The sequence below is a fragment of the Excalfactoria chinensis genome, chromosome 11 (genome assembly GCF_039878825.1).
Source record: "Excalfactoria chinensis isolate bCotChi1 chromosome 11, bCotChi1.hap2, whole genome shotgun sequence".
Taxonomy (NCBI): domain Eukaryota; kingdom Metazoa; phylum Chordata; class Aves; order Galliformes; family Phasianidae; genus Excalfactoria; species Excalfactoria chinensis.
Window position 1 is genome coordinate 17,003,370 of NC_092835.1, and position 13,273 is coordinate 17,016,642.

General features: G+C 53.1%; 1 protein-coding gene across 9 annotated transcripts in view; it reads right to left on the bottom strand.

The window, feature by feature from the left end:
- PLEKHG4 (pleckstrin homology and RhoGEF domain containing G4) overlaps window positions 1-13,273 on the bottom strand; it is a 77,025-nt gene that overhangs the window by 56,733 nt on the left and 7,019 nt on the right. For 8 of the 9 annotated variants that reach the window (XM_072346431.1, XM_072346429.1, XM_072346430.1 and 5 more), the window contains exon 2: window positions 4,947-5,144. The exons of the other annotated variant lie outside the window; for it this stretch is intronic. In XM_072346431.1, the coding sequence (XP_072202532.1) occupies window positions 4,947-5,144 (198 nt within the window). The remainder of the gene's footprint in view (window positions 1-4,946; window positions 5,145-13,273) is intronic. 9 annotated transcript variants of the gene reach the window in all.

The following is a 13,273-nucleotide window of genomic DNA, read 5'->3' on the forward strand; positions in this document are numbered from 1 at the left end:
AGATCGGTGAAACAAAGCAGGGGAAAGGAGGCAGCAGAGCAGGACCTGCACAACCAAGCTGTGCAGCCCAACCTGCAGCATCCCAATGCTGTTTCTAGCCCTGAGACTCTCAGCTATGCCATGCGTTCTTCATGCAAGTCCATTCACAAATGTTTTGCACCCAGACGTTGTAGCCAGCCAGATACTGGTTCACATCAGCAATGATTTTCACTTTTAAGAATTCTCACCAGAGTCAGCTTTGGATTTCCAGAATTAACCTTTATTTTGGTTCAGGTTAGTAGCAAAACATAGGGAAGCACTGAGAAGCAGCTCCTGAAGATGCCTGCTAGGCACAGACCTGCCCAGTTTTCTAACTTACAGTCATGTTTTGAATGTTTCACTTAGCATTTCCTCCACGTTTGCATTTAGAAGTCCTGTTACAGACATAACAGGAATTCCCTACACCTGCAACACGGGCACAGTGTAAGAGCCTTCCAGCTCCCTTAGACATACACCCTCGCCCCCAAACACAGCAGCACTCAGGACTCCCCCCTCCTTACCCTCCCCCCCCCATGTACCTTTTTCCTACATCTAAAAGGAGGGGGGGGGGAAAAGCAGCAGTGACTCCAGGCATCAAACAAGACGAGTCTCAAGATAGCTCCCAATTAAGTAAAAGTTCACGGCTGAACCAACTTGACTCAATTATTTACAGCTTTATCACAACATCAAAAAGTAAAAATCACTGCTTTGAACTCGATTCTGTTGGGGTAAAATGAGGTCTGAATCAAGCCACAAGTAATAACTCATTTTCTGTTTCACGATTGACTTCAACCTTCTCTGACAAGACAAGGTCTTAGAAGGGATTCCCCCATAATGGATGCAGTACTTGAACTGGAAAGCTGTCACCTAGAAACCCAGCCGTGTTAGGATTAGCAGCACTGACTTCAGGCCTTTTATCTTGTTCCTCCTGCATGGTCACATGGAAGTCCTGACAAAGGTTGCTATTTAGAAGAGTGCTGTGTTCTGCAGGCCAGACAGATGGAAGAAAAATAGTTCAACTCAAACAACTTGCCTTGCAGCAGAGAGGCCACAGGACTGGAAGCAACCTCTTGGATCCTCACACACACTGAAACAACAGGTGCTGGCATCAAGCGACTTAGTCTCCGTGTTCTCTGTACCTGTACCTTAAGCCAGCTGGGTTTCTTACCCTCGCTGCACCCAACTCAGGTTTAGTAATTACTCCCCACAACCCGTGCTGCCAATTCCCCTGATGAACGTCACATCACCTTAATGCACCTCCCCTGACCATCTCCTAGGCCTGCCTGAAGCACCTCCTCAGTGATGCCTTTTGAACACGGTTTCACTTGTTACTGCATGAAGCCTTGCAGAACACCAGCCATAACGGCACCAACACTTCCCAAGTGGGCTGGAAGCATTTTGCTCACCCTTCCAGCCACACTCCAACAGTAACACAGCCACCTGCCAGCTCTGCTCCCCAAACTGCTGAACCCAAAACACAAACTGCCCACCACTATATCACGGCATGTGCTCACACTCTGACTCTTCTATCACACAGACTCCAGTACAAAGTGGCACAGTTCATCTTGTGTAATACATTTATCCACCTCCTCCTCCTGCTATTGCTCATGTCTCCCAGCCTCGTTTCATCACAAACTGGTCATCAGCATACTCTTACTTTTTATGCCAAGGTCACAGATGAGAAGCAATACACATCCCGTGACTCCCGTTTCCAACCCAGTTTTCACTGCAGCACACACACACCCTTCCTTTCACCAGCTGTTTTTGCCCATCTTGTAATGCTTGCATAAACCTCCATCCCTTTGACACAGTCGTTAACTTTCCATCTGACCCAGGATAAATCCTGCAAGGAAGAGATTAAGCCACCAAACTTTTCTCTCTCGACAGAGTGCTGTTCTATGAGAAAGGCTGTTCTTACACTACCTGCCATGGAGCAAACCACGTGATAAAACATGAACAAATGTTTGAAGGCTCATGTAATCCCTTCCACACTCAGTGACTGCTGTTGCTGTATGCTCAGTTTGCTCTCTGTGCTTTGTTGCTAGCCCTGACTTAACAGATTCAACACAAATCCCAGTTATCTGCGTTGTATGGTAACTTCTTCCACATTCCAGGAGGAGATCGGCTGGTCCCTTCTGTTCCAACATAGTCATTTCTGCTCCCATTGCAATCACGACACATTTACTTCTATTCTCTGCACAACCAGCCATCCACCGCCATACCCACATGCTGCATTACCACCAGAAAAAGCTAAGATAAGACTGTTTAGTTTGGAGGATCTTATTATCTTTATATCCTAACTTTGAACTCAGAAATCTGCCTCCCTTTCTTTTCTCTTTCCATTAAACCGACTTTAAAAACAAACCCTATATGACCTGACAGACCTCTTGTACTTCCCACAAACGTGAGTGGATCAGAGCTTTGCAGCCCTCTACCCTCCTGCTTTCTGATCTCCATGACAGAAGTGCCTACTGCAGTCCCCTTCCTGGATAAATTTAGCAGATGAAGACCTCCTCCTCCAACACACAGTTTGCAGAAGTTGCTTTAGCCATTCACAGCATCCAACAAGCAGGAACACAAGTCCTTCCAGAGCCCAAATGTATCAGAGGCTTAAAACTTTACAAGCAGAGCACCCTTGTGCTGCTCCAAAAAGCACCTTCAAAGAGAAGATTATGCGAAGAGGCTTATTTCAGTTGTTTTAACATTTCAATCTGAGGCTCAAGCATTTTTGCTCTTCTCATGATCAGTCACTGCCAGAGCCAAACCAGGCTGGGAGGGGAGTGCCAGGCTCTGTGCCCAGCAGCTGCAGCCAAGAAGAACGCTGCCTTACAGGAAGGAGCTGGTGACCAACGACAAAGGTATCACAGAGGTCCCAGGGCCACTGGAACAGCTGGGCTGGAACCAAGCAGTCCAGTTAGCCCATGATCTGAAGGCTTGTAATGAAGCCTGGTTTCTAAGCAGAGACGCTCTAGCAAAGCCTTTCACACACACCTGCAGATCACAGACTTCTGGTTCTATCACACTCAGCTGAGGCCCACGAACTCACCTAACACTTCACTGTGGCCTTCCAATACATGAAGGGAGCATATAAACAGGAACAACTGTTTATAAGGATGGATAGCAATAAGACAAGGAGAAATGGTTTTAAATTGAGCCAGAGGTTTAGGTTGGGTATTAGGAGGAAGTTTTTCACCCAGAAGGTGGTGACGCACTGAACAGGTTGCCCAAGGAGGCTGTGGATGCCCCATCCCTGCAGGCATTCAAGGCCAGGCTGGATGTGGCTCTGGGCAGCCTGGCCTGGCAGTTGGCAACCCTGCACATAGCAAAGGGTTGAAACTACATGACCTTTGTGGTCTTTTCCAACCCAGGCCATTCTATGATTCTATGACTTCATGAAGCCACTGCAGAAGCTGAGATCTTGTTCTCTCAGAAGTTCCCATGGTTGCCATTCAGACAGCAGTTTTTGCTCTTAGGAAAAGCTTAATGAAAGCATAGGAGGAAACGCCGCTTTTGTTTGCGCTCTCAAGAAGGCAAAGCTTTTAGGGAACAAATAATGAGAAATAGTCCTGCAATTTTAGCCAGTGAGAGGGGACAACAGTGAAGAGATGGAGTCAGCACTACATGAGACATCATTTTGGGCAACAAGAATTCAAACAAGCAGACTTCTAAGCGAAATAAGGCACAGCCTGGGCCCTCCTATAAAGAAAGTACAAGGTGCCACCGAGTTTCCCTTGATCGCCTCACACTGCCAGCTCTGGGCCTACAAACTCATGAATCAGAAGGGGAGGGAAGGCGCTCTGCTGTGCTGCTGGGCACCGACATGGCTGGAGGTGGGGAGGGACAGCACCGTGCTGGGCTCTCCTTCAGCCACCACTACGGCCTGTAGACTGGGGGGGAAGGCTGCACCCCGAGCCCTCGCCAGGCCGCACTGCCCACACCTCCCCGCCTCAGGGCCCAGCGCCCTCAGCCCTCCCACCTCACCTTTCCCCAGCCTCCCCCATTCCCACTTCGCTGTCTCCCAGCCCTCCCGCCCCCCGCCCTCGTTTCTCCCGCCGCCCTCACCTCTCCGCCTCACGGGCCTTCTGAGCGCCACCAACGCCTCAGGGCGGCACTCCCGCCTCTCTCAGCTCTCCTCATGCCCATCAAGCCAAGCTCGCCCTCCTACTGGTTCTCGTAGCTTCAACCGCCCTCCTATTGGCTGTTGGGCTGCGCGAGGCCCGCCCCCCCACGCCCTACTCCGAGCGCGGCCATCGGTTGCGGCGAGCGAGGCTTCGCGGCTCCGTCCCGCTGCCCGCAGCAGGAGGGGCGCGGCGCCATATTGCCGCCCACCGACACCCACACGCAGCCCAGAGGAACCTCCATCGGACTCGTTGTTTCTAACATTTAAGCCTCCCACCAGTAAAGCCCATTAATCTCGGTCTCGCTCTGGCAGTAACGTGACTCCTTGAGGCTACGGAGCCTTGCGATGGTTCCAACAACCACCGAAGGGAGCCAGGCTGCTGGGACACACCACCAGTGGGCAACGCTTCACCCCACACACAACAGCTTCACTGCCACGGCTGGAGAGACCCTCAACCCAGCCATCATCAGCTGGACGTGGCTCTGGGCAGCCTGGTCTGGTGGTCGGCAACCCTGCACATAGCAAAGGGGTTGAAGTTAATTGATCGTAGTGGTCCTTTTCAACCCAGGCCGTTCTGTGATTGTATGATCAGCTCGCAAAGGCCATGCTAACCCTCCCTGCCAAGCCTCAAAGCCTTCCACTCCATATTCCTGTTCTGGAAGGCGAGGGCACCGCTCCACATCTGATCTCAACACCGAGGCTGCTGCAGACGAGCGCACGCTTTCTGCCAGGCACTTCACATCCTCCAGCAGAAAGAAGGTTCACCAGCAAAGCCCTAAAGAGGCCGCGGAGAGCGTGATGTACTTACACAGGCATCCTGCTGAATGCACTGCAGGATGTGCTTGGCTGGGATCAGGAAGTCTATGAGGTAGCGCAGTCCATCCCCACGGTACGTCTTCTCCACCACATCAAAAACTTGGCACAGCACGGTGGCGGCCGTAGCCTCGAACGGAGGGTAAAGAGCTGATAACGTGCTCTGAATGCAGCCGTCCAGCGACTCCGAGTCCTGCCAAGACACAAAGCGTTAGCGGTGCGGCAGCGCGGGACGCCCCGGCCGGCTCAGCCACCTCCCATTGCAGGAGGGGAGAGGATCAAAGCAGCAAACTGCCGTCCTTCCTCCTTCCTTTTGGCATCGGCAACTTCAGGTGGATTAAGAAAAATAAATAAATAAAACGAAATAAATAACATAAAAAGCCCAAACAAAACACCTCTCCCCAAAGGCGAGCAAAGCGCTCACAGAGCGCTGCGCACAGCGGAGAGATTCCCCTGCTTTTGCTTACGCAGCAAGTCCGTCTTGCTGAGCTGGGTGGGGCTGCTATTAAACCATTACCGCAGCACGTGAGTGCGTGCGAGTGAGCGACAGTGTCATGGGGTGGATGGAGCACGGCCCTGCCGCCCCGGCACCGCTGCTCTGATCCTCTGCAGGCCAAGGAGAGATGGAGGGGAACGCTGGTGCCGATGCGCCGCAGCGCGCTGCAAAACAAAGTGCTGCTGGAGCCGGTTGGCCGCAGGGGAAGCCGCTCACTGGTGTGATCCTTCCTCGTTCTCACGGCAGGCTCTTCTTGGGAGCATGGAGTTTTGTGCAGCCAGAGATGCCTCGCACACAGGATCACAGCCTGCACGGACAGGACCGCCCCTGGTGCTCCAGCACACACCTCAGTGCCCGTTTCCTGCTCAGGGCCCAGGCGATGGTTTGCAACTTCCCCTGCTGCTGCTGCTCGGAGCCAGCCACAGCCTGCCCGCCTTGTCAGAACCCATTCCAGCGCTGGAGGCCAAATTGCGATCTGCTGCATGGGTGCAAGGCACGAGAGCTTGCCAAGAAATAGAACAAAATACGGCAATCTGCAGGCAGCTGCGGAGAGGATCGAGAGCCTTCCCTGCCTTTTTGTTTTACAGGGGACCCCTCTGGCTAACCCGAAGCCAGTGGGAGTGAGCTTTGCTACAGAACCAAATGCAAGTTTACTCAGGTGTGTGGCCAGATCCTCCTGTGATATAAATCCACCTCCTTTCACTAGACGCAGTGAAAGCATTTGAGCCTCTGGCCCAGAAGCCTCCAGCCTCCCGCAGAACAGGAACAGCTGCATGGACATGCCTGAAAACACACCTCAGTTCCACAGCACGATCTGGAGAGAAAGTTAAACAAAGCTCACGTTGCCAGCCGGGACCAGCAGGAGGAGGGAGCGGGAGGAAGGAAACGTTCGCTTCTTCCATCCAAGGAAAGGGCCCTTTGCTCCAGACATCAACACGAGGAAATGCCTCGGCCACAGAGCAAGCCTGAAGTGACCTGCAGCCATAATGCTCCTCACACAAACCCTGTCATCCTTCGCAGCTGCCCAGCTCAACCATCCTTACGTTCCTCATCTTTGAAAGCACGTAGGCACAACGTATTGCTCAGCGGTGCAAGCCTTCCTGTAGGAAAGCACAGAGGATTGCACAGGAGAGATGGGCACATCCAGGCAGTGCTGCACAATCCCTCCCTGCAGCAGTGTGGGTGACAGCAAGCCGTGATCTGCCTGTGGCACTGCTTCAGCTTTTCTGATGCTGTTTCTCCTGATGTCAGCAACAAGCAAGGTTGAATGGCAGCAAGTAAGAGCCTAATGTGTTTGCAACCAGCTGCCTCCTGCCACAGCCCTCGAGGTCAACGTAACCAGATGAAGAGAGGTTTAGGAACTATTTTTCATATTCTTAACCCAAGGACTCAAAAAGCGGGAGCAATTTGTGCACACTGACAAGTGCTGGATGCTAGGCTCAGCATTTAGGTCTAAACCTAAATGGCAGGGGATAGTTGTTTTAAACAAGCTTCTATCCACCCAGAACATAGAAGCAGCATCAACCCCCCAGCTTTGCTTCTGTTAACTAAAATGAAAAGCCTCTTCCAACTAGACCTGCCATAACATACAGAGCTGTGCTTTTGAGAAGTGACAGAGTCCAAATGCTGACAGCAAGCACAGCTCCAGTAAGGCCGTGCCACCAGCTGCAGGGCTGCCCCGTGCCCCCAGGGGAACAGGAGGCCTTCACCTGCTGCTCTTCCCCCTAACACCAGCGAGCCCAGCCGTGGCCTCCCACTGGAATTACAGCTGGCAGCATCTGGAAACGATTTCCACCTGATCCTCTACAGCCCCCAGATTCAAAACCTCAGCCCATGGCAGCTGTGGGGTTCTGTCCTGCCCTCTGCCCCCGCTCCTCTTGCAGATATCAATCCCTCCCTCCCCAGTGAATTTGGTTTACTGTTGCAAATAAAACAAAGGAGTAAAAATATTTGCACATGAGCCGGTGTGTTGCTCTCAGGTTCTCACACCATTCCTGCTGCCTGAGCAAAGCCTTTGCAAGATAATTATTAACGTTGGCACCGGATCCAAAAGCCTTTATATGGTTAAAATAAACCAAGCCTTATATTATTCTTCAGTAAAACACAGGATAACCATAGCCTGTAGTCATTGTAAAGTTCAGTGCTAACAGACGCTTCCCCTCTCTCTGGTTCACTGTACCATAAAGCCACGATACCTGTTGAGGCTTGAAGGACTGAGAGCTGCTTTCAGGCCCCACCTTTGGATCATTTCACCAGGTTCTCTGCTAATTCCACTTGAAAAGCCCCAAACGTGGCTGCAAACACACGCATCCCATTGGGATCCACCTGACAGCAGAGCCTCCTCGGAGCACAGAGTGCGCAACGTGGCAGAGCTTGGAGCAGGCTGGACTCTGAGCATAGGCTTAGGAAATCAATTCACAGTCCTGGAGATGGGATGGAGCTGCTTATTGGTCCTGTTCACTTCTCAGGGAAGAGAAGGGACTGCCTTGGCAAGGGCAGTGGTCCTGAAGGAGCAATGGTTTGGAGGCACAGGGAACTCAAACAGAACGCCAAGAGAAGGGGACGGCGTCCTGCACTTCAGATGCCAATCAGAGCCTATCCTATGCACAAGCCACGTCCCCTACAACACGCAGGGTATGCAACCCTCTCCAGGAGGCACAAGGAAAAACTTTTTGCAGCCAGGATAAGGGATTGTTGTCCCGAGAGAAGGAGAGCAAGCCAAACCCAGCAAGGATCCGAGGAAAGGATGCGTTCCTGCCCACACCTGCTTGCACAGCAGCCCGAGAGCTGGCAAATCCCCACAAAGGGCCCTCCTGGAGAAAGCAGCCCCCTCTGCACACTGCAGATGTCAGGCCGGCCGGTCTCCAGCAGCATTGCCACATCCTGCTAATGGGAAAGGCCTGAACACATGCTTCTTTCCAGCCGCTCGGCACCAATGCAAATAGGATTGCTTTCCAACCAAGCCAGAGAGCATCTCCATGAGCAAAGAAAAAAAACACGAGTCTTGGGACTCAAATGTTTCTTTGTAAATAGCACAGGAGGCCCATGAAGTCCTGCACGCTGCCGCCACACCTCCCAAAAGAGAACCGGGCTTTAAAAATAACTGCTCCATAAATCAAGGCTCTAAATAAAGCCCAGGTTAAGGTCACGTCCGGCCATGGCTGCTTTCACCACACCGCAGCTGGGAGCTGGTTGATGTTACAGCCCTGCTCCAGGGACCCATCCACCTCTCCTCATACAAGCAGCTGCTACAGCATGTGAGGAGCCTGCCAGGAGGCTTCTGGAGCAAGCAGGAGCTTCTCAGCCCTTTCTGGATGCCTTTGTGGTCAGGAAGAGAGCTCCAACTGCTGGGAGCTCCTGCCGTGCTGCAATTCAAGTTGGGCATCAGGAAAGATCTCTGGAAGAGCGGTGATGCAGTGGCACAGCTGCCCAGGGAGGTGGGGAGGTCACTGTCCCTGGAGGTGACCCAGAGCCATGGGGATGTAGCACTGAGGGATGTGGGCAGTGGGCACGGTTGGGTGGGGTTGAGCTTGGGGATCTGAGAGGTCTTTGTCATCCATAATGACTCCGATTTCCTTCTGACTCAAGTTCTTCCTCTCTGGGACCTGCTGCTCACCATTTAGAGCTGAATATGGCAGACCTCCTGCAGGCTTGGAAAGGAAGTCAGCCTGCCAGGGAGAAGAGAGGTGAATCCCAAGGGTACCCACTAGGAAAGTGCCTGGGACAGCAGCTCGGGTGACACAGGACAGCGCTGCATCCTTCCCTGCACCTACCTGCACTGCTGGAGCCACCCAGACCCACTGTTCCCACTGTACCACCTTGGATGGAAGCCAGCATCGTGCTCATCTAGAACAAGCCCTGAACAGGGACAAGACAGAGAAGCAGCACAGATCTTCCCTGCTGACAGCCCAGATGAAGGCTCCTAAAAGCTCACAGCAAGTCCTGCAAGCCCAGGACTTATGGCAGACAACACTCCTTTCTGGCAGGCTGGACCGGCCCATGCCACATGCCGAGGCATACATCTGGCAGCAGGGTGAGCACCCAGCCTCCAAACGTCGCCTGCGTGTGGCCCCCAGCCAGCTCTGGGGACTGGGGGAAGGGAGCCCCAGGCGGGCTCAGCTGGGCCGGGTCGCTCTGCCAATACAGGCTGTGCCGTGCTGCGCCGCTTGGCTGGGGCTGCTGGGCTCTCAGTTTGACGTGAAAAACCTCATTTCCAGTAAAAACAGACCTCTGGGCTTTCCACGAACCCTTTCCACTTCTTGACAGCAAGCTTAAAGCCAGGCTGCTTTTCCTTAGGGGGGGTGGAAAGAAAGATATTTCTGTGTTCAAAACGGTCTCCAGCTAAAAAACAAGGCTTGTTTTTCAGACTAAATCTGAGATTTCCCACTCCTTTTCTGCAGGGAGGAGAACCCTCCCATCCCCGCTTCCTGAGCCGCTCTAATCGCAGCAGCAGCCATGAGTTCAAGAGAGGAAAATCTTCCCATCACAAGTGCCAGCTCCCCCGGCTGCGAGGCTCGGGGGGAGGCCAGGAGCAGAGCAGTGGCTGCAGCACCCCGCCTGCTGCGGGTGGTTGGGCCTGAAGAGCTCCCTGTGCTGAGCACTGCAGCTACGAGGCTGGCACTAACAGCGCTGTCCTGCGGGATACCTTCGGATGGCTCTACCTGCTCCGTGGGTTATGGACTGAGGGCTTTGCAGGGAGCGCTCCAGCAGAAGGCTCTCACAAGCCGGCTTCGTGCACAGGCGGTGCCTCCACCGGCCCCTCCGGCCTCGCAGGGAGTGGTGCTCTGGGAATCATTTCCAGATGCCTCCCTGCTCCCCAGCCCTTCCCTGGGCCGACGCGGCCGCCAAAGCAGCTCCTACTGGGCAGCCACGCAGGATTAGCATTCCAGGCGCTGCAGGAAAACAAGCGCTTGGAAGCGATTAACTCATGATCTCTTGTTTAATTAAACAAAGGGGAAAAAATGATGTATTTGCTTTTCAGCTCTGAGGTTCCGCTCCTGCGCATGCGGGAGGGCTGGGCGTGAATGGCAGGGCAGCCCCACAGCCTGTGTTGGTTTGCACTCAATGGGGCCATCCCGGGCAGCTCTGGGAGCAGTGCGAGCCTCTCAGACACTCAGCACCTCTTCCTCGAAGCCCTGCATTCCCTCTTCTCTATCCTCCCCTTTAGGTTTTCCCAGCACTACACAACAACAGCCCACAGCTCCATCTGCCCGTGCAAAGCCCAGCGCATCAGAAGAGCTGCTGACAACTGCGCAACAGATGAGGGCGACCAAACTGGGGACGGAACACAGACAGACCCACAGCCCAAGCGAGACCTCTCATAGCCAAAAGGAGATGAGCTTCTCCTCACAGCCTGCCCTCTATTAGCTACGGCTCCGGGGGTCAGACAGGTGTTAGAAGAGCATCTGAGAAAGCAGAGCCGTGCTCCAGCTGACACAGGGGCCTGCACGCGGGTGAGAAGAGCTGTGCACCACCACCGTACAGCTGGGAACCAGCTTACCTTGGGTTAGTTTAATCAAGGGATCAGGTCCTTAATCTGAAATAACTGTCTAAGCGCCGATTATTTATTTATTTTTTTTAATATCATTGGCATAGCTCTAACCATGCAATTAATTACCAGAGCTGTAATCAGCGTGATACAAAGCCCTGGGCACTTTGGTAACACGCTTCTCAGCAATGGACTGGTGTTGGCTGAGCCTGCATTTGTCTGTCACCTCCCTGAGGCCCCAGGACAGAGCTGCACAAGCTCCCCAGGCTTGTTGAGCAGCCAGCACTGCATGCCAGGGCTCACAGCATTCAAAGTGCCACCCAAACAAGGAACTTCCACTTCTACACAGGCCAAACACCAGCACGTTACACTGTAAGAAAGTGCCCTTTTTACCAGCCTCTTGCAGCAAATGACCTAAAGAAAAAAATCCCCTTGTCTTCCTTACCCCTGCTACACACTGCAGTGCTCTCAACAGAACCAGTAAGGTTGGGAAAGAGCTCTCAGACCCCCAAACCCAACTCACCCCTATCGTGCCCACATCCCCACAGCTCTGGGACACTTCCAGGGATGGTGACTCCCACATGAAATGGTTCCTAACACCCAACCTGAAGCAAAGTCTACACCTGCCAGCTGCAAAGCACACCGAGGAAGTTCTCAGCTAAACACGTCAGCTGCCTTCAGCCATCCTTCAGCCAGGGGCATCAGACCCTAACCCACATATCATGCTCAGACACCCATCTGTGAGCACCTCCCAGCAGATGGGCAGCCTCCTGCGCTCCAAGAGAAAATGATAATCCTTCAGGAGCACAGCTGATAAGTGCCAGGAACGATCTTCACAGGGTCACATTTAGGTTTATTGCTTCAGCACCGGGTGTGAAGCTGCAGCCAGATCCCGTTATCCAGCTCCCACCCTTCCCCTGCAAGGTGCACGAGCTGCTGGGACAGCCTCCTAAGGGCAGATTTTCCAGCCTCCGTAAGTGAGGGTGGATGCCTCTAAGAAAAGAACATCTATTAGTTAAATGAGCTCCCAGACCTAATGTAGGAGCCAGATAACACTCTGTGGTCTCAGCATCCCGGAACAGATGAGCCACAGCTCCTTTTGGCCTCAAACACCCCAGTCCTGTGAAATACAAGTCCTGATACATCATGGGGGGGCAGGGGGGGGGGGGGGGAAGCATTCTGAAGCCAGAGCAGCAATTCCAGCAGGGCTGGCTGTTCATAGGAGAAAACCAAGTGTGCGGGGGCTCTTCTTTGGAGGAGCAAATCCCTGCACGGCCTTGATGTGAGAAGCAGCAGCAGATCAGGTGCCAGCATGCAAGGAGGGACAGAAGGCCAGGGCAGGCAGCCCAGGGACACCACAAGCCCCACCTGGATAAATGTACCTGCTCCAGCGAGCTGCATTTGCTCCAAGGCTCTCAGAGCCGGCAGGGAAATGGAGGCGATGCATCGTACATTGAAGCTCTCCCACCCCTGAGCAGCCAAGCCTGGGGCTTAGAGCCGGACGGAAACATTTCCCCTACGTTCAGATCAAGCCCTAAACAAGTGCCTGGTGGAGAGTTCAGTACATCCGTCATCAGTGCAGTGCATTGCTTTTCCTAAAGGCCCGAGTCAGACAGGGGTAAACACAGCACTTTTAAAACGACTCCCTTTATGGCTCTCTCTTTTTTTCAATAGGAAAGTCTCACGTGTCCCATTATTTCCATACATATCAAAGAAGGGTGGAGATTTAACTAGCGATTTCTAAAAGACATCTTTGTGCACAGAAGGGATGTATGCCAAAACGTGGGTGGTTATAAGCCCAAACACAAAGGGGAATACATCCACAGGCATTTTTCCCCTTGATCCATTAACGGGTCTGCATACCAGCCTGCCGAGTGGATGAGAAGGACCTTGTTCAAAAGGTAAATGTATTCTGAAAGATGACAACGGGCAGCAAATAACCCACATCCTTTTGCTGCGTCTGAGGCTCAAAGCTGGACTCAGAACTCCTCCAGCTTCTCCTCCCCATGCCAGGCAAGCCATGCCTGGCCACAGCATCTCATCCTACTGGGGGTGACCACAAGGACCCATGGAGGTCCCTTCCCATCACACCTCCCCACGTCCACAAGGAGCACACGTGTCTCTCCTGGCTGGTCCCATTCCTCTCCACCTGAGCCCTTTAGTTCCACCCCAGCCAATGGCTGTGGCCTGAACCAGAGCTTCACCCTGGGCATCCCAGACCGACAGCGAGATGTTCAATCTGAGCAGACAGGAAGATTCTCAGATTCACTCCGTGCTGCTCTGATCTTGATATTTCAGCTTGGCATCCAGTAATGCAAGAGAATGGGATGTGCGTGAA